General features: G+C 31.4%; 1 protein-coding gene across 2 annotated transcripts in view; it reads left to right on the top strand.

Annotated features, from left to right (window-relative positions):
- Positions 1–23,470, top strand: part of Pde1c (Phosphodiesterase 1c) — a 167,570-nt gene that overhangs the window by 14,046 nt on the left and 130,054 nt on the right. The window contains exon 2 of one of the 2 annotated variants that reach the window (XM_090110690.1): positions 388–736. The exons of the other annotated variant lie outside the window; for it this stretch is intronic. Within the exon in view, the coding sequence (XP_089966816.1) occupies positions 523–736 (214 nt within the window). The 5' untranslated portion in view covers positions 388–522. The remainder of the gene's footprint in view (positions 1–387; positions 737–23,470) is intronic. 2 annotated transcript variants of the gene reach the window in all.

Raw genomic sequence — 23,470 nt, forward strand, 5'->3', positions numbered from 1 at the left:
TATAAAATTTTATCACATTTTGTTTATAAATTAAATAAAACAGTCTCTTACGATTTTACGTCACAAGTTATTAGCATGTAATGAATTTATTTACATTGCAAAAATATGTTTCCATCAGAATTTACGATATAACGCTATAAAACGTTTTTCCACAATTAGTAATCGCGAACAGCATATAAACTAGAGTCAACTACTTGCATGAATTAGTTCAAAAACCAAACAACACCATTACTCAATAATAATCATCGAGGTAATGCTAACTATCGATTAATTTATACGCGCGCCATTTTAGCATCCCAATTACATAGAATTTATGGAGCAATTCGAATATTTTTTATCTCTACCACACTACGTAACTGATGAATTATTTATGTTCCACATCCATAGTTCATCTGTTAGTGATTAACTGACATGTGCAGCATATCAATCGTGACATAAACATAGTTCAAGTGAAGTTACAAAGTGTAGTGAAACAAAGTGACAAAGTGGCGAAGTGTATTCTGACAGGAGTTAGCGTATGATATGACAATGCGACGAGCGTTGCTTGACGGTAGCCGACAGGGCTCTGTCGACGGCAATAGTAATGTGGCGAGTGATAAGGAGCTGGTACATAAGTGTCATAGTGACCCGGGCGGTGGGAGGGCCCTGGGGGCCCCGAGAGCGCACAGACACCGCTCTGTGTCGGGCGCTTTGAGGAAATGCGTTCTAACCCTTGACGGGTACTCGTACGTTATAGGTATGTACTAAACACACCTACATCTATAGTAAATATTCTTATATATCTACTCTAATTACAAACTTTATAATTGTCCGTTGATGGAAGATGGAACGTTCGGATTTTTCATCAAGAATATAATAATATTGAAGTTTGCAACTTTTTAATTGTGTAATTACGTCTTGTTTGTGTGACACTTTTCAGGGGAATTGCTATTGTTTTCTCGGAGTTAGTAATAAAATTATGATAATAGAAATATAATTGGATCTTTACAGATTCAACACAATAACAAAAGAACGTTTTGTAAAATACCGTTTTAATGGTATATGCAGTGTTTTATAATTAGCAGCTAATTGGAGTTGAATGGACGCGAACAAATTTCCATTGTAAATTATTATTGAACAGGAATAATAAAGTGTTATTACTTGTTAGCCTTTAAGAATCAAATTATTGGAGCAAAATCCTTATTTGTAAAATAGTTCATGAAATACGAGGTCCGTAACCCATCGAGATGTTTAAAACTCTATGAACTACGGGCTCTACTTCTTTTCTTAGCCTTAAACTAAAATATATGTAAACTTTTACTTAACTATTACTACAACAATCACTTGATACGTTTTTATAACAATTTTATTGATCGAGGTAATATGCTTAACTAGCTTTCCGCCCGCGGCTTTGCCCGCATTTTCCAAGAAAAACCCGCATAGTTTCCGTTCCCGTGGGTTTCCGGCATAAAACCTATCTTATGTGTTAATCCAAGTTACCTTCTATATGTGTGCTAAATTTCATTGTAATCGGTTCAGTAGTATTTGCGTAGAAACAGTAACAAACACACACATACACATCCTCACAAACTTTCGCATTTATAATATGTATTAGTAGGATAGGATATGTAGAGTTTTAATTGTTTAAAATGAAATTATTTGCAAACGTTTTGTGTGGTCGGCAGATATGTCAATAGGTTTACTAAAATGTCGGAAACAATAAAGGATTTAATCGCTTAATACCAATACCATTAATGTGGCTATTCAATAATGATATCACAAAGCAAACTAATATTGAAATTAAAGCCAATATTCCCAGATTATTAAGAGGTCACATATCATTTCCAAAGAGGATTGTGTGAATATCAAAGGCTCGGGAACTTCAATCAAATTTACGTAAAATTCGGGGAAAACCAATAAATTATATTATGTTTTGAATAAAAATAAAGGATCGGTGTTTTTCATCAAAAGAGTGGCTTATTATGGTATCGTTAATATGCGTGGAAATAATATTCATAAAATATATGAATTTCTTATCATATTTTATCGATTTTAAGTTCTTAAAGAACTCGTATTTTATTTATCTATTATATCAAGAGCAGATTAATTATAGAATCGATTTAAAGAATCATATAGATCTATCTAATTTAGGCAATAGCCACTTAGAAATTAAACATCGACCTATATTACACTATCTGTTGTTCATTATATTTACAAAATATAGGATAATATAATAAAACATATTGAAGAGAACCTTAGTATTAATGCAATGATATTATTTATTTTTAAACAGAACATATTTAGATAACATAACTTAAATAAAACCTAAGAAGAAAACATGAAGCTGCATAATATGACACATCACGACCCCTGCTTATAACTATGTAAATAACAACGTCAGTTAGATGCCCTTTTACGTTACAGCGTATTTTCATGTTTATATCTATACTAATATTATAAAGCTGAAGAGTTTGTTTGTTTGTTTGTTTGTTTGTTTGTTTGAACGCGCTAATCTCGGGAACTACTGGTCCGATTTGAAAAATTCTTTCGGTGTTAGAAGACCCATTTATCGAGGAAGGTTATAGGCTATATATTATCATCACGCTAAGACCAACAGGGGTGGAGCCACGGGGGTGAAACCGCGCGGAGCAGCTATAGTTAAAAATAAAAAGTATGGATATTATTCAATATTTTCACATAGTATATAATATATTTTATCCTGTTTTATCCATATATCGGTCAATATCGGCCTTGAAATACGAAAATTTGTTTAATCGCAAATGTAGAGCGAATACTCTAAAATATGTACGAAAAGACAACCCATGGGATTACAAAAGTAATAAATATTATGATAACAATATTATTACTATAATAATATAAGATGTACTACAAATTGAAATACGTATGTACTGACATTAACGCTCTGATAGCAATTCGGTATAATTTTACGCATGTATTCAGAATGCACACATGCGGATAATGCATAAATTCAACAAAAGCTTAACTGGCTGTTATTTGCTAATACAGCCATACAATTTTAGTTAAGCCAACCATTAATATCGTACCAGCTCTAAACCTTAGCAAATAATATGAATTGTAGGCTGAAATTCTGTTCGTGTCGAATATTATTAATTAATCAAACTAGTATTTCTAAGATTAAAGGCACCTACGGGTTAGACGGCGACACTTTAATTTAACCTATATATTATGGTTCATATTAGTATTCAAAGACTAGCGGTCTAGTGGTTCGACTGCAGATTGATAGGATTTTTGATTAGATTATAGAGATACTATGTCAATTTTAGTGGTAACGCGGAATCAAAAACTTTTTATTACCGTAAGCATATAAAGCTAGAGCCTAGAAGCATAGAAAGTCCATCACGAAACTACAAAATATATTAAGAACTAGCGGTCCGCCCCGGCTTCGCCCGTGGTACATGTTTACGTTTTCTCTACATAAGAACCATCCTCGTACTTCAAGGAATATAATAAAAAAAGAATTATCGAAATCGGTTCAGCCGTTCTCGAGTTAGGCGCTTACCAACACATTTTGCGATTCATCTTCTATATATATAAAACTAGTGGTCCGCCCCGGCTTCGCCCGTGGTACATATTTCGCAATAAAAGGTAGCCTATGTCCTTTCTCGGGTATCAAAATATCTCCATACCAAATTTCATGCAAATTGGTTCAGTAGTTTAGGCGTGATTGAGTAACAGACAGACAGACAGAGTTACTTTCGCATTTATAATATTAGTAAGGATTCTCGTGTCACAATGTTAGTCTGCATACTCCTCCGAAACGGGTGGACCGATTCTCATGATATTTTCTGTGCATATCGGGTAAGTCTGAGAATCGGCCAACATCTATTTTTCATATGTACCACGGGCGAAGCCGGGGCGGACCGCTAGTTTTTATATATAAAGATAACATTACAAAAAGCAATATACAACTTACCATGTTCTTGTCTATCCCCAGAGCTTTGCGAAGCATCGTACGTATAAATAGTAAATGAAGACTTATAATCTATGCCTAAAATAAACTTTTTAATCAAAAATAATAACCAGTGATTGTAGATTGTATGAATAGTACGCTTTGGTTCAAGAAATATTAGTATTCTAATATTATATTATCTAAAGTAGATGTTTTTATGGCGAAAATAAGCTGTATGAATCATAAGATTATTGATTTCTATACCTATATTATTATGTTTCCCAACTTGCTGATAGAGTCAATGAATAGTACTAATTATATAATCTTATATATAAAATTCCCGTGTCACAATGTTAGTCTGCATACTCCTCCGAAACGGGTGGACCGATTCTCATGAAATTTTCTGTGCATATCGGGTAAGTCTGAGAATCGGCCAATATCTATTTTTCATATGTACCACGGGCGAAGCCGGGGCGGACCGCTAGTCTTATATATAAAATTCTCGTGTCACAATGTTAGTCTGCATACTCCTCCGAAACGGGTGGACCGATTCTCATGAAATTTTCTGTGCATATCGGGTAAGTCTGAGAATCGGCCAACATCTATTTTTCATATGTACCACGGGCGAAGCCGGGGCGGGCCGCTAGTATATTTATATAATACCTGAGAGATAAGCTAAACATAACATACATACTATCCAGGATTTCATAACTTATGGATACCTACACAATTCACAGTTTTTAAATATTTTTCTAGTTCATTTTAAATAATCGTTTTTATAACAGCATAATCTTAATAATCTATACAAATATTATAAAGAGGAAAGGTTTGATTTTTTGTTTGTTTGTTTGTTTGTATGAATTGAATAGGCTCCGAAACTACTTGGCAGATTTGAAAAATTCTTTCACTGTTGGAAAGCTACATCATTTCTGAGTGACATAGGCTAGGTTTTATCCCGGAAATCCCACGGGAACGGGAACTATGCGGGTTTTTTTTGAAAACGCGGGCGAAGCCGCAGGCGGACAGCTAGTTTATTATAAAGGCGAAAGTTTGTATGGATGTTTGTTACTCTTTCACGTAAAAACTACTGAACCGATTACAATGAAATTTAGCACACATATAGAGGGTAACTTGGATTAACACATAGGATAGGTTTTATCCCGGAAATCCCACGGGAACGGGAACTATGCGGGTTTTCCTTTGAAAACGCGGGCGAAGCCGCGGGCGGAAATCTAGTATTATTATACATGTAAACTTATATACTTTATTTCATTTTTTATCCATAAGAATGGAAATGAGATCGGTCGCGATGTGATATGTATTCAGTCTCTGTTATACTTTTATCTTTTCTCTTTCTTTCTTTTCTAAAGGAAACTTTGACTCTCGGTAAGTAGCTTTATGGCCGCATCATTGTCTGTTGCAGGGAAATGTTTTCAAAGGTTTTAAAGTTTCTCATATTCCTTTGTGTTTGTATTAAAATATATTTTGTATCTAAGTTTAAAATATATGAATTGAATTGTCTCGCTTGTTAAAGTTAGATGACGGGTAAAGCGCGTCACACACGGTGAAGATACTATAATATTTTATCTTAAGATACTGTTATATTATTTTATATTACAGTATCTTAACGCATCCGGTATCAGCGTTCGGACCATCATTTTTATTTTTGTCATTACGTACTAAGACCCCTGTAGAACCGCCATCCTGTTACAAATGACGCGAAATTTTGTGGGTCATTTTTGGTCCGAACGCTGATACCGGATGCGTTAAGATACTGTCATATAAAATATAACAGTATCTTAAGATAAAATATTATAGTATCTTCACCGTGTGTGACGCGCTTAAGACTCGTCCCAAGTAGTTTTGAAGTGAAACTTCTTTTAGGCGCGCTGAGAGTCAATTTTTAAGATTGCATCATGGCAATACCGTCACATCATGGAGTAAGGCGACGACTGTGGTATCTTTGAATCTTGCCAAAGAAGTTTCACTTCTGACACGTGCCCTCGCAAAATATGTGTTAAGTAATTATTTTTTTGCTAAAATATTAACCAAATCGTGATATTAATTCTAAATTCTTATGGAGGATATTTCATAAATTATGACGAGGTCTTCAAAGGACTCACAATTTTCAACGGATTTAAAACGAAGCTTCGGCTAAAGCCGATATAAATATGAAGTTTATAGCACAAGAATAATGGCCTAAATAAAATTCTAATTAAATTATAATATAAAACGTAATTAGCATAATCCAACTTAATTTTATGTATGCGAAAGCATATTTAATGAATTACTCATTACTTAATCTCTTAAGAACGGTCTATATTATTCTCAATTATCCAAGCCTGAAGATTTTAATGAGTGTTTATTTGTTTGTACCTTAGGTTTGTACTTTCAAAATAAATTATGGTAGTATTTAATAAACACTCTGGCTGGTTTTTATTCTTTAGAATTAATTTAGGCAAAGGAAGCTAGTATAAAGGTAAATATTTGAAAAGATAGAGCTTTCAGTAATATAAAGTAAAGAAACTAGCTGTGTCGCGCGGTGTTACCCGAGGACCAAACTGCAGCAAAATCGAGTACTTCTATACCTCATGTGTTATTCTGATGTACAACCTAAATTAGGTACTATAAAGTTTTATCCAAATATATCTAGTAGTTTATTCGTGATATAGTAACAAACAGACAACCTCCTCACAAACTTTCACATTTATTATAGTAGTAGTAGGATAAATAACTTACATTATATACTAAATTGCTGCATTAATAGAATTTAACGTCACAATTAAAATGTAACTGCATATATAATCTACCAAAGATTAAATAGGCCAACGACGAGTAGGACTAATCCTACTATAATATTATAAATGCGAAAGTTTGTGAGGATGTGTGTGTGTTTATTATTCTTTCACGAAAAAACTACTGAACCGATTACAATGAAATTTAGCACACATATAGAGGGTAACTTGGATTAACACATAGGATAGGTTCTGAAAATCCCACGGGAACGGGAACAATGCGGGTTTTTCTTTGAAAACTCGGGCGAAGCCGCGGGCGGAAAGCTAGTATTATAGTTTAGTATTAGAACTAGTAGGATCACTAGGTAGATGAATAAACATGTCTGCCAGGACTCGTAACAGATAACACATTAGATAGTGAACCTGATAATGAAGTAACCGATGACCAACTGTGACGTGTGACGTCACCAACTATCTGATAACAGACCCTGATGTTGCGATAATCGAATGTTTGTGTCGTTTAACTAAAGCTTAGCTGGTGTGGACGGATTGCGTGAGGTTAAATATAGAGGAGTTTAGTTGGGTGTAAATATAATAAATGATGTATAGTGCATTGGGGGAATTTCGGATGAGGGGTAATTTCAGAAAATTGTGAATACCACTTCAGAGCATCGCTTTATCGTATAAGTATCGTGAAGTAAGTGCATGAAGATATATAGGTTTGATATTATTAGCATACATATTTGCTTAATCTACCACTAGTTACTTATTAATTGAACTTATACGTATTTACCCCGTGGCTGGAATTACCCCGGAATTACCCCAATGCACCTTACTTACCTTGTGCTATATGCACTTTGATGTCTTGTACCAAATCAAGATGACTTATAAATAAACACAAAAGTTCTAAATTGAATCGTAATGTATCATACTTAGCATGCATTTCGACTATGATTTGATTACATCACAGACATGCATTTTATTCTGGTATTTTTTTGTGGTCAGGCCCATTAATAAGTCTCATTTTTTGGTAAATTCGTATAATTATATACCACACCTCGATATAACCAACTTATTAGAAGACAACATTTCTTTGAATTTCAAATCAACACAATAATAAATATCTTATTTACATTCAAAAAACTATCATTATAAAATTAAATTATCATATTATAATTATGCTCATGAATTGCATATTATAAAAATGCGCATTAAATTGTCTAAATGCATTGATATTCAAGTATGTGAATACTGACTGCATTAATAATTATAATGTAAGTACATTTGTAACATTCTAATGCTTATGCATTTTATACGAACACGTTTTATATAATTGTTTGTGACACGTGCTTTATTATATAATAATATTATGTACATATTGGTTTTATCAATGTGGTAAGACATTTTAACCTCCTGAGACCCAGGATTTTTTTCTCTTTCTTTTTTAATAAAAATTAGCTGTATCTGTTCTAATGCAATTATAGATATTCAAAAAAATGGTAAAAAAAATCTTTCGTGGAAAACTTGGATTTTCTTTATGTCATGTATATATTACAAGGGGTCCCAATTCCAAGTGTAATAAGTTTATGAAAATGAAGAAAAACTACATGTTTTTTTAGTTATTATATATTTTTAAACTTGAATCTAAATATTTATTATTCTATCCATTGTTCTGTGTCTATTTTTTGTACCTTGCTTCAAAAATAGGTATTTATAAGGGTGAGAAATGACCAGTTCAAGTATTTTGCACCGGCGCGGCGGTGTATTTATATTGTCACGTCCACCACTAGGTCTTATTTCTTATCCATCCTCTCGGTCAGCCTCCTCTTATGCTTGGTCCACGTCATGTGCGTCCCCAAGATGGTCTGCCAACAACTGAAGATGGCATACATAGTGACGATTCTGTTCTAAAATGACTCATACTCATTGGACGAATGGAAGAAGAATCATTTTCTGGTATTTGGGCGGCTTCATCTGTATCATTTGGGGGATTATCTTCATCTCAAACATTTACTTATTCAATTAGACTTCTTCTAAAAGCAATTTGGAATCGTCACAACAGTATTAACATTTACCACCGATTCGGAAAGCAGTATCTATGGAGAAGAACCGGCAAGAAACTCCATAGGTCCATCATATAGGTCAATATTTGACTCATCCAGGTGTTGGTAGATCTCAATATCTTATAATCCTTGAAAATTATAATAAAATCTGTAACATAAACTAAAGAATGTCATATAGGTAATACATGGGGCCCTTGTAACCAATACCAATTTGGCAAGAATTGAGACCAAATGTCTTACCAGTATGACATAGAAGAAAACATTCATATTTTTCACAAGTTTTAGATTTATCTTACAAAATAACTATTGCGGTTGCAGAAATAATATCTATTATCATTAGATATACAAAGATATACTGCAATATACGAATGGTTCCACTAGAAATGTAAGATTACTGACCACGTGTTTGCCGTCGCACAGCCACCGTCAACTTCGAAATGAGAATACTTCAAATCACTGTCACTTATAAAACCAAAAAACGTTTAGTATAGTGGATGACATACCACTACATCGATTTGAGGTATTATTTCTGCATATACGCAAAAGATGGCGTTGAAATATTTTTTTATTGTTTATGTAATATATATATGACCGCAGGCCCCAGGAGGTTAAATCGTTTACAATCACATTTAAATTACATAAAAATACTTTAAATATTTTCTACTTCCAACGACCTTTGTGTTTTTTATATTTAAAAAATCGTTATATTCATTCCATTCTTTTAAAACATTCTGCCAGATTTTAGTGATAGCAATAATTTAAAGACGAGTTAATTCAAATACAATTTTCCCCTTTTCTTACCTCCTACAATCTACTGCGTTTACATATAGATATAGGTACTTTTATCAATACTTGTGTATTTGTATCACAGTCCAATTACCTTTACCGAATCTCCTGTACCCTATTATCCCATACAATAAGTTTTTTATAACATTTTTGTACCTCTAAAGATACCGCTATCTCTACTTATTGTAGATGCTTATTGGTGATTTACATCATTAGCTTTTTGTGACGCTTATAATCTGATCTTCTACATTTATCTTTTAACTTTTACTTTTACCTTTTAACTCATACCTTTAACTCAAATGTAGCTTATCGTATTCAACATATAAAAGGTATTCTTATTGATTGAGAACGGAAACATATGAAATGTTTTTCATCTTATTGAAGTCGAGTATTTTAAGAGTCCATTAGTGGTTAAGAATTCTGTTGACATTAAGCGAAGAAAAAGGAAAATATATCTTAATACAAACAGCCTTTTGCTTTTCTAAATATATCTTTGAGTAGGTACAAATAAAATAATAAAAACAATGATCCCACTCATTGTTTATTTTTAAATTACATTTCATATAAATAACTCGTACCTAATGTAAAAATAAGTATGTAGGTAATATGTATCAAAAGATTTTCTATTAATAACATAATATTTAATCCAATAATTCGATTTAATAGGCCATATATAATTGCTATGGACGAAGTTAAATGACTGTTTGCCTCAAACTTAGTAATAAACCGCTCGATTATTTCCACCTGTATTTTCTCAGATCTAAACTAGTTCTATTTAAAATAACAGTAGGTATTATTTTATAATCTAACAAGATAGCAAAACTTTAATTACTTTGACAAGTTACCAAAAAGTTTAAAAACTAAATAAAACTAGTAGGTAATACGTAGACCTACTTCATACCCAATTATTATAATACATTCAATTCAATTATTATTTTATAGCAAATCATTTTATGCATTCTTAGGAAACCTATCTTTACAATGTTTTCTTCAGAAACAATTTAAAATATTTTCCCGAATACGTTTACGAAAACGCGGCAACTACTTCAAAGTTAATTTTTATAATATGAGGAGCTTTGAAGTGCCGTCAAATAAATTCATTTTGAAAAAAAAAATATTAAGAAAAATGAGAAAATATTTCATAGAACAATATCCACTTTACTCAAGAGTTTATCGGAAATCTTCCTTATTGAATTTATGAGTGAAACATAAATAATTGAATGTAAAATAATAATGGTAAAATGATTTCTTAAAACAAAATAAAGGTTCATTTTATGCGTTTCCCAGAAATAACTCGAGCTGTTTTCAAGTGTCTTTCATGTTATTCTTGTATTATTTGTGTTAGGTTATTACTTCGTATACTATAAAATTGAAGCTGTATAAACTCAATAAATATATTATAAAATAAAAATAAACATGTTTATGATTGTTTAGAGATAAATACATTAACTGTTAAATTTACGTTACGAAATTCAATGTTTCGTTAAAATTTTATTATATACGTAAAGTAGTTTTAGGTATATAATATCCTGTGTATATACAATACATGTATAATCAGGATTAGATAAATTAAATGCATACTACATATTTTGAACTATTTTCATACACTGAAACTTACATTATAGACATACAACGGAGACAAGCCACGGTTGGATAAATTAATTAAAATATGCTATTCTAGTTGGCGTTTTCTACCTGAAACTCGCCAACATCTCACACTATTGAAACTTCTTAACCTTACCCCAAAAAGCTCAGTGTGTAAACAGCCTTATTTAAGTTCTAGTTTAACCCACTATAACTCATACTGACATATGTTATACCCACGCTAACGAGCCATGTAAGGACCAGCCTTCGTGCACACAATGTCAATTATAATTCTCTTACGCACTTTCAAATTAGTTCGTATATATTAAACGTGCATTGATATGCCGTAGATAATGAAATACAATGTAATTGAATTATTTATTCAAGTTTATTATTATTTAGCACGGAAATAAATACGTCATTTTAAACTGTAGTTGTTGCACCAATTAGCGATATAAAACAACAACAAATTGATGCTTTGCTTCAGTAAGTATCTTGAATCGATCAATCAATGAAAATATGAGGAAAGAAGTAGAGACATTTCACCACAGACTTGTCATTACATTGTTAAAAATACAATATAATATAATGTAATCACTCTCGAAAATAAAACGTTTAAACTAAAGCCTTTCTAAAAAGTATTGGTCAATTTTACAGTGAGATACAGTCTGGTATAGTTTTAATATTCCCGTATACAATTTTCTATTTGTTTAACATACCTAGTATCTCTGCAAACGTAAACTAACCGCGAAATAGAATATCAAACGAAATGTTTAAATAGTTTTTTCGTGAAAATACAAGAAACATTTTTACGTTGTTCGAATATTGATACAAAGGATATCCTTTTTGTTCTTTATGATTCCACGTTTTTCTAGAAGTTCTTACACGAATGAAATCAATAATATAATAACTTGTCTTACATTGAACGTAAAACTTTATGAAACAGTATTATAGTAGAGTTAGATTGTACCATTAATTTGCGCGATAATATTTTTGAAAGTTTAAAATCCTACTAATATTATAAATGCGAAAGTTTGTGTAGATGAAGGGATGGATGTCTGTTACTCTTTCAGGCAGAACTACTAAACCGATTACAATGAAAATTGGTATGTAGGCAGCTCGAGACCCAGAATAAGACATATCGCATTGGCTTTTTATCCCACTGGAACGGAAACCATGCGAGTTTTTTGAACTTGAAAACGCGAGCAAAGCCGCGGGCGGAAATCTAGTAAAGGATAAATTATTCTACTATATTTTATGTATTTTTATAATGCTGTTAAATAAATGTAGAAAATTAATTACAGAGAGATAACATTGGTACAACATAGATGCAATTTCACGTTCAAAACTATTCGACGGTACTTGCATCGTTATAGCAGAGAAATTATTACAACAATTTCCAAACAACTTTGAATATTCGGGAACTGAAATATGAAATAACTTCTGTTTATTAATAGTTCTCTCGTTATAATGGGATATTAACAGTTCCCTTTAGATTAAATCTCAACTTATATTATAAAGTAATAACAACTTATATTAGTAAGTTTTTGTTTGTTCCCATTAAAAACGATTCGGTCAATTTGTAAAATAAAATACCTTAAGAAAGCTTCTATATGCATCTTTTCATCTTTTTGCACTGAGGTATCCCGGGTGAAGCCGGGACAAGAGGCTTATTAAATGTGCATTTTATGGCGTCAACAAATTGTGTTCATCTCTTTTCGTCTTTGTTCAAATTTGGTGTTTTCACACAAATCTCACATTATTTTTCTGAAATAAACAAATAAAAATTAAGAAAGAGTGCGTGCCAGTACGTGAGTTGATCCATGTTCAACTACTATAAAACCCAGTAAATATATTTTGTCTTAGTAAGCAATAAAAATAAACAACGTACATGCATACTTTTTATCAAATAAAAATTAGTAGTCATTGCTTCAACGACACATAACACGTTGTTTAATTCATATATTTTAATGGCTTTGGCATTAAACAAGTTTTATGATAGCATCGATAATTACGTCAAACGTGACATTACATTGTGTGATAATGTTGGCATAATTTGCAAGCTCATTTCATACTAGCTGTTACCAGACTTCGTGAAGTACCTACAAGCTACATGATAATATCTTAGAAAAAAATAACACAGTATAATATTTACATACACATACATATAGTAAGAGTACCACAAGAGGACGGTTAAAGTATTAAGTTATAAGGCATGAATGTAGGTAATTTATGGAAAATTTTTGTAAGTTATGGAAAGAAAATAAATAAATAAATTAATAATATTAAATTAATAAATTAATTGATGTTACTTTTGTAAGATAAACTTTTCCATACCTTATTGAAATTTTTTTTATAAAATGTATATCGCTCTATGATTACCTACCCTTCTGTCGACTTTTCCACTTAACCTGGTCACATTGAAATGAATTCTATTCTAAATAGAATAACTTGACCCAGACAGACATACAGACCTTCACTAGTATTCGCTCAATTCAATCAAGACTTTTTTAATTACCATTAAACAAATTTCAACCCTATTCCTTTCTAAAAGGAATGGAATTCGTACAACATAATATGCGTGGCATTAAAATTTGCTTGAGAGATTTCACCTAGGCATTCATAAATCAATTAAGTAAGCATACATATGAAAATACAAGAAGATCGAATTAAAAAGCCATATTCGTATTTCCCTGAATCATGTATGGCCAAATAATTGTTTTCATATTTTATTTAAGCTGTTTTCATACTAAATCATACCTTAAATGGTCTGTAAACTATAATCGGATTACAGTAATATTTATATAGCTGGGAGAGTTTACTAATGCATTGTAGAACATTTCTTCGAAATAAATTTTAATTAAATGAATAATTAGGTACATAATTCAATAGAAAACAACATTATTTAAGAGTTATAAGGATTGCATTTGTTTGGCTTTATAATATGACTATTTAGTATTTAGTATTTCTCTGAAGTCCACCTAATAGCATGGTAATTTGCTATTCTAAATCGAGATTGACCACGATTACCAAAATTGTATCAAGAGATTTCTTGAATCCCAACTTTAATATATCAATTCTATGGAGCCCAATTCACTTACATAAAATAACAATATAATTATGTCAATCAAAAGACGTGTAACCACAAACTTGTACCTACGCAATATTGAGCAACTTATGAGCTGTAAAGCTGTTTTTAAAGCTAAATGTTTGTCCTACTATTTCACGGAAAGCTGTAGTAAATAGACTTTACTAAGAAGCGACAGCGTATAGTTAAATTTATATAGAAATTGAGTGCATGAACTAATAGAGGCAACGTCTGATTTTGCTTTACCTAGCTTCGGTTTGATCTGCCTCCGTAGTGTTACAGAGAGATTTGGAATTGTAAAATCGTTGCTCAAACGAAAATGCCTGTCTTTGACTAACCACATTGTGAAATTGTAATTTGTGCGTGGGACAGTGTTTTAATTGTATGGATATGATCAATGATCATATAGGTTTTAAGTTATTGTGTTGTTGTGTTATGGATATGGTGTAAAATATTTACAAAATGATTAAAAAAAAAACAGATTTATAACACCGAAATTAGAATTGCGATATTTAGTTGTGAATTTTTTTAATAAAACTCATACGTTTTATTATGTTATGCTGTAAAATATTTATTTATAAGCGCTGAAAAAAATTTTTATTACCCTCAAATATACAGTTACAAATAAAACAGTTTCGCGATATACGAAACCTATATTACCTATTTAGTTTTGGAATATTTAATGAAACACATTGGTATCTTAAACAATTTGAATACCTAACAGTGAATTTTTCGATGGAATTTTTTGAAGCATGTGGAATTCACGATTTTTTTTTTCATAAACATTTATATACTTTGCAAAGTAAGAAAAGTCGTTTAGAAGTTGAACAATAAAATTCTGTCTCCATTTTACACCATACGAGAATAAACAGAAACCCGCAAATAAACTTAGAGATTTATTTACAGTCGGATGTCGGTTGTTGATCACACGACCCCTGACATTTCCGATCCAGGTCACAGCCAAACGGCCGGATTGACAATCTCGTAGTGTTACATCTGTTTTGATTCATTGGATGCTGTTAATTAGAAAGATAAAGTAAATCTAATAAAATTAATACCAGATGATTATATAGCTGTGGGTGTTGAAGACGATTGCATACGCCAACTGCTAAACAACTACCTACACTACTATTTTACAGGAATAGGTGCCTTGGCTAGAATATTTTAGGGTATTTTATGGCATGAGACATTTTATATATAGGTAGGTATGTACCTACATTCTTAGTATGTTGGGTTCATCACGTCGGAGTCATTTCAGAGAATATTTCACCGTGTTATGAGCAATTTTCAGCGGTCTTCAGCTGCGAGGAAAGCTTGTAGATGTTTTTAGCTAAACTCCTACTATCTACTTCATAAAGTTCATGCTTTAAATCGATGCTTACAATTGATTTATGAAAAATAATATTATGAATAAATCACGTTTAAATCCGTTCAACTTTTTAATTTCTAAATAATCATTTATTAAACCAGAAGAAATATGCCTTTGAATATACTGTCAATAAAAATTTAGATAACAGTCTTCAAGTATTGCCTATTACCACATACATTTGCATTATTCATATTAGCTAATTAAGCGTCATTGTAGTCCATACACTTTAATGTCAACGATATTAATAACATAATTAAGCAGCTAAATGGCTGCACCCACGTGATATGCTGTTGATAGCATTAATTACGTGTATTATATTATTTTAAGCATAGTTTAGATTGAACAGTAGCTGGATAATGAGTTAGCGTTCAAAATTAATTAACATTTTGCCTAATATAAAGAGTGATGTGCAAAGAATTAAGTTTGCGACTTATAAAAGCTTTTGCCTGTGTCTACACTCGAGACACATTCTATACAAATTACGCGCGAACACAGAATAAAAGAACGTAACACAATATTCCTCGTTATAAACAATAATGAAAACAAATCTCCGACAAGCGAGCTACAAGCTCGTGTTCTTCGATTCCTATTAATTCCTTTGACAGCTTCTGATATCTAGTAATTAACTCGACGTGACTATCTAGACGTGACGGCATTGCCATGACGCGATCTTGAAATTTTACTATCAACGCACCTAAAGAATGTGAAAGATGCCGAAAAATGTTTTCACTTCAAAAAACATCTACAACTACGGCCGATTATAGACATTTAGAACCTCTAAAGTCTACAGTCTACGCTATCGTGATTGCCTATAATCGGCCAACGTTGGCCATTGTGAAGAGGGCCCATTACATTTACTAGCGCGGCGAGTATCAATCAACGTTGGCCTACTTAACGAAACTAAACCTGTCATGCACTATAAGGTAGTTACAGTTTGAGAGTTTGGTCTTGTTTTTGATTGTTAAATTAGAGTGGCACAATTTTGAAATTAAGTGCGTAATTATAAATCTTTTATTATCATAGTTGTAATTATTATTAGAAAGAATTAAAAAAAAATGTTGTGTGGTTTTATGAAACCACGGTAAAAGTGAAACTGTTCGAACGGTTCCGAACACTGCTTTGTGTAGCGCATGTCGCGTGTCGGTCGGCTGCCGAGTAGGTATACCTACTCGGCAGCCGCGATACACGCGACATGCGCTACACAGAACAAAAAGTTTGAGACGATGTAATAAAAGTTTCACTTTAAAAAGTTTAAATATAGAATTACAACTTCAAAATCATCTTACAACATATTTACTGTTGTAAATAATATTATGTTGTAAGAATTTGTAAAATAGTTCGCATGTATTTGATTTTGAGCGAATCTTATACTTTTAGGATGTAAAGGATTTCCAGTACGATTAATTATTGAATCTGTTAAAATTACGAATTTCTGAAATAGTATTTGGACACCGTTGTAAAGTAAACATACAAATTTATTTATTACGAATGTCAAGCAGAAAGGAAGTTTGAAGCTTCAATAACAAAGTTTTGTATGTTGAACTTGTATGAGGGTAGACGTCACATTTTGAATCAACGTATATAAATTTATTCGCTAATTTAAATATTAAAGAAGCGCTGTAAAATGGAATGGTTAAGGAAATGTATTAACTCGTAACTTTGCAAGTTCCAATAGTTGAGATTCAGAAACTGTGAAAGTTGTGTCGTCTAATTCAAAATGTTGCTGGAGTAGAGCCATGTGAGAACCCATTTCCTGAAAATTGGAAATGCGGTCACTTTCTTGATAAAGGTGCAAAGTTTGCAACAAATTTAATTTGCGAGAGTGTTAATTAATGGTAGTAAATTACTTGATTGATCGTAGTATAATAATTTATTAAATAAAATTGTGCGTTTGGAATATATACGTACCATTTTCATTACGTATAGGATAAATTTTACTCTATATTATTTTAAGACTTAATAATATCATTAACTCGTAGTGTATTAGCCCCTTAATTAAATGTTTTTGCCAAAACATGTATCTACGAAAATAAGCAGGTTTATTCCGAGGTCCAAACATCCCTTGACAATCTCCAATCCATCAACCTTCCTACTGACCTCAACTTTGATCGCCCCGAGACACATTTCTTCGCTATTAACTTCTCCATCGGCATTACCTTGATTGATTGACGTATCATCTAAATAATTGTCTTCGTGTACAGTGCACCAAGCATTAGCACTACTCTCTTAATTACTACGTGCAATTTTGACTTCTCCTGCACAATTAGACGGGCCAATTTGGCGTGTCATTCCGCTAAAAGGCTGCATATCACTAACATTTAATCTTTAGATGACTATTAATCAAATGGCTTTGGTGTTTCAACATTCGAGGTGCGGTCCAAGTGGGCAATTGCTCTATTATGCGAATACATTGGGACCTTTATATAGGTGTACTAGATCATAGGTACTTAAATTAAATTAATGTGATTTTAAGTGGTTATTTTGTAATTATAATATACGTTGTTTATGACTAGTCTATTTTATGGCAAACCGGATTAAACTGGTTAGTCGTGATTGATGAAAACAATGATAGATATAACATTAAACAGAAGATTGTTATCTAAAAATTTAAAGGTAATTCTAAGAAAATTCGATAAACTCGACGAAAAAAATTAAACCGGCAAAATTCTTGTAAGCGGCTAAAACGCTTTTATGTACGAATTTATTAACATTAATTTTGTTGATCAGCAAAAAAGAAACTGTTAATGCTTGTATGTCGATTAACACGATGTATTCATAAGACAAACTATATCCTGTGGTTTCATCCACGGATCACACCATGGTATAAAGCGTGGTTCGCATGGCAGATAGAGACAGACAGACCTAAAAAACATTTGGACTTATAATATCAAGTATGAACTGGGTATTACATATACAATAGTTGTTTATATTTGTGTTTTTTGCGTGGCGTGCCTTTCCAAATATTTTTTACAGTTTATAGTTCAACTGTTGAACTTTTTTTGCTCATCTCGTTTTTTTTTTCATTATTTTTATCAGCGATTAGTTACTAATACACAATAAACCAATTAATTATTCATATAACTTTCTATAGTGTCTATTTTTGAATTGTTTTAACCACTCCATACATTAACGGTATTAATCGCTCCATACACTCATCAGCAATTGCAGTAAATTTCATGTGAGAACGTAAACACTAAACTAGCATTTGATCGATCAGTTTATGCGTTAGCGCAATACGCAGATTTAGATTTTATGGTCTTAGACTTCGAAATGTGTGGTTGGCACACTTTGGTATATCATTAGTCTATTAATGGTAACAGCTTGAGGTTTATTTTCGAGGTGAATATCACGTTCGTTTAAGCGTCTTTTTAGTTTGATAACATGTTTAATATTCAGAGGAAAATGACCACTTTTGTATTTCAATATTACCTAAAATTGTCTTGAACATGTTGTATAACAGATAGTAATATGATTTTTACAAAAACTGAGAAGCAAACTTTATTAAATACCAACTTAAATATAAAACAAGCAGCCCTTGTTTTCTTTTGAGTAATTGGTATAATTAAATGTAGGTAGATACTATAATAAGTGATAGGTTATTAAAAGTTTTTGAACAAATTGTGTGAACAAAAAGTTTCGTTTTAATTTGTACAAGAACTTTTTAATACTATCTATCTATAGTAATTTACGCAATTTAAAAATAAAATTGTTTGATATGATGAAATATTTCAGTTGAAAATTAAATAATTACATGGTGAACGTGATTATTAAATTTTCTACTATGGTGAAACCTCATTTGGATAATGTTTTGTACACCAAGACTATTAAAGTATGCATGAAAAACTTAACGAGATAAGACTTAAGAATGTAGTTTTGAATAAATATTTATAATATTAGCCTAGTCCTGAGGTTGTTGTAGTTAGGAGCAGATTTTCTAAGCAAGAATACGAAAGGAGACATCTTCTTGGATTACTTCTCTTATACAACCTCAATTATAATTTAAAATAGATAAAAAAAAAGTTATGTTATCTTTAAGAATAAGATTAAATTAAAATAAGACATTCTATGTGATCCTGCTATTGAAAATATGATATGAACTTATAACAAAATCTATAATGAAATATGTACAATAAAAAAATATACGCCAACGGTTCAAATTATTGAGAATTTAATAAAAAAGGAAGTTATAAAATACTATAAGAACCAGTCTATTAGAAATGTAACTGCGTGAAATTATTCAAGAAAGTAATTTAACGCCAGGTATGTAGTGTACGGAAAATCCTGCCTTATCATCTTGTATGAAATATATTACTTGAACAATGTACGTAAGGATCAAAATCCCTTGAATTATAGACCATTAGTTTACCCGCTACAACGCTTGAAATAAGCTTGTTATTTCTACAAATATTTTTATTTTACAAAGGAACGTTTGTTTGCGCATGAAATATGTACGACCAATATTGGATAACACTCTTAAATATGATGAGTATTTATAATATATTTAGGAAATAAAAAGAATCAGACAGAGATGTTAAAGATACCTAATTTAATTGGAAGAAGAACTAAATTGTAGTTTAACACAACATAATACATTACATATTTTTTCTCCTAGCTCTAAACTAAACTAACCTTTTGCTATAAAATACAATAACAATAAAAGGTCCAATGTAAAATATATTATTTAAAGCATAATAAACATTAACACTCTCTACAAATGTTTTTGTTCAAAGTTTCAAGCGTACAAACATATAATTAAATTAATGGACACTTCATTTTGTCCATCACAATATTCATTTTTCGATAAACATTTAACAAAAACACAATTTTCACACGTTAACCTCCTAAGGACCAATGGCCTCATATAAGTACATAAACACCATCACCATTACAACCCAAAGCACCAAAAAGTTTTAACTAAATTACCAACCACCGTCCTCATCCGATGACAAAATCGAAAATTCGAAATATCTTAAAAAATACCGCGCTTTTCTGCCTATGATCACTGTGTAACGCGATTGGCTGAATTGAACTATTAGGTTTGGTAGGTAAATGGGTTATCCAATCACAGAATTTTAAAATACTTTAGTTCAAGTTTTTAAAATGGCTGGTCAACGTAACAGAGGTAAGTTAAATCGTTAATTATCATATTAATCTCTCACTTGATTTTCATTTGGTATTGAAAAATAAATAGTAAAAACAGTACAGGAACGTATTTTAATTAAATTTAACGAAACAATTCATATTGTATTTTTTAAATTCACGGATAATTTTTATGTGATCATGTGAGAACATTGGTCGTTACTTACAACATTATTTTCATTTTTTTTGTACTCAGTTGAAGACATTGGTAGTCAATGACTATAAAACATTTAATTAGTTAATAATTTATTTTGTTGTTTTACAGTAATTTTGAGTATAATTGTCCTGTTTTATGATTATAATTTATTTAAACTGTCAACAGGAATTACTATTGCAATCAAAATAAACAGTTATCTTCCTTATTTTTTCAGTTATTCGTGACGATAATATTTCCTAGCCGACTGACGGAGATTTTATTCCTAGTGATGAAGACTTGGGAGACCCACCATTTGTTTCCAAATCGATTTTTAGTTAGCTCATTGATATTTCAAGTTCCTAATATTGTACTTCCAATGTTTTTATTTCTTTTTTTAACATATGTTCAGATAGTTTAGATATTTTATTACCTAATATGTAGTAAACTTACACATTTAGAATTTAAGAAAAACTGTTTTTAATTCTTTTGTATACTTTTTAGAGGTTATTGTATGATCTCATATGTTATAACATAAGTAAATAAAAAAATCTACAAGTAAAACCTAATTTTAATAAAAAAATTTTTGGATTCACTTAGATCTGATGTGATCACATGGGAACAAAATAAATCGAGTTTTTTTTTTCAGAAATGTATTCTATAAGCTATATTTTACACAGATAAAAAATCCCACAAGTAAATTTTAACTCTAACAATAAAAAAAACAAAAAAATACCATTGGGTGGCAGGTCTGTTGTATTTTTATGTACTCAGGTGAGAACAATGGGTGGTAATGCAGAATAGGATTTTTTTAGCTTGGTCCTTAGGAGGTTAAAACACAAAAACTCGTGTCATAGCATAATTGATTGCAGTATTAATTATCTCAGTCAGGTGTAAGAGAAACCTGTACATATATCGGCTAACCGCTTAATATTTAAGGCACTAGTGTAATGGTAACTAGTTTTTATTAAAGTACCGGTTATTAATTGTTCTATCTCAGGCGATACGAGTATCTAGTCACGTGTGAAACAGATCAAATGAATGTCAGTTATGCTGCTCAACGTGATATGAAATGTGATTTGAATGTATGCTTTGGATTTGTGATATTAGCAAAATTTGGAGGCATCGGTTTGAGCATCAGGATAGTTGAGATAAGGCTGAATGTGTACGATAGTTGTAGATTAGTAAAAAAAATAATACCTACACGTAAAAAAATGAAAAGTAAGTAATTGCATATTGCGTTCCTATTTGATAATAAATCAAAGCAACTGTTTTTGTATGAATAAATGTGGAACTAATCAAAATTCAAATATCTTATATATAAAATTCTCGTGTCACAATGTTAGTCTGCATACTCCTCCGAAACGGGTGGACCGATTCTCATGAAATTTTCTGTGCATATCGGGTAAGTCTGAGAATCGGCCAACATCTATTTTTCATAATATGTACCACGGGCGAAGCCGGGGCGGACCGCTAGTATTTTATAAAATAATACTTACTGTTATAATTTATTACGAAAATTAATTCATTTACTTTAAAACTTCAAAGTAAAGCTGAAAGTACTGTTTCCAGAACATTAATATATTTTGTACAAAAGTTGTGCCAAAAAATGTAACCTATAAAGGGCAGGCAGATAAATCGATTTACCTTTCCATCCATTCAGCAACAGGACAAATTGCTACTAAAATTAGACTTACATCTCGTTAAGTGTCGAAACATGTGCGTCAGTACGAATAGTAGGCTATTATCATACATACATACGATTGTATGAGAATTATACGCACCTGTCATACAATAGCGCTTTGTACAACATCTCTAAATAGGTCGATTGTCTGCAAGTTAACAAGCGTTGACTCACAAGAAAAACATTTCAAATTCTGTCTGACATGTTTCAGTATTTTGTTTCGCTTCTAGTTGTTAAAAGATTTGACGGAAAATGGTTATTGGTAACGCTTGTCAACTGTTAAAATGTAAATATAATTATGATTGTTAAATTGTAAATATTACGATGTTTTAAATCAATGTTGACGAATTGGTTGACATGGTAGATACTGAACCAATGCTCCGCTGAATATTTTGGTTCAGTATTCAATAGTGAGTAGAAAATATAATATTATATATCCCGTCACGAAAAAGTTTGACAATAATTGATACTTGACCCTTCAAAAAATGGATTTATTCAGCTGTTAATAAAGGTAACTTAACTCGTATCAAAAGAGAAGACTATCAGTAAGAGATGATTATTGATAATAATTTCAATCTTGTTACTGATACTAAAAAAGAAAAAATGATAAACAAATCCCCTATAGATATGTAGTATGGTATTCACAACATTGTCATCACTCAGAAATAAAACAATGCTAATAATCAAACACCTGCATAGATTTAAACTGCGTCACTAACTGATTGAATGTAAAATAAGCGTTCAATTTTCGTCGAATTTGTAATGTGTGGATTAGCAGTTTGCTCTAAATGACGCTGACATGATTCGTAGATTCACAATTGTGTTAAAATTGCGTCGAATTTTCATTAACACTAAACACAAACTGTTTTCAATCGAAATTTACGTGGAATTCATAGAAATCTCATGTTTTAAATGTATTAAATTCGTTGCATTTTTTACTTGGAATTATTTTGTTATTAGCGTATTCGGCATACATTGT

The sequence above is a fragment of the Colias eurytheme genome, chromosome 2 (genome assembly GCF_061535395.1).
Source record: "Colias eurytheme isolate Ceu_HAF_F1 chromosome 2, ilColEury1 Martin Lab GWU primary, whole genome shotgun sequence".
Lineage (NCBI taxonomy): Eukaryota > Metazoa > Arthropoda > Insecta > Lepidoptera > Pieridae > Colias > Colias eurytheme.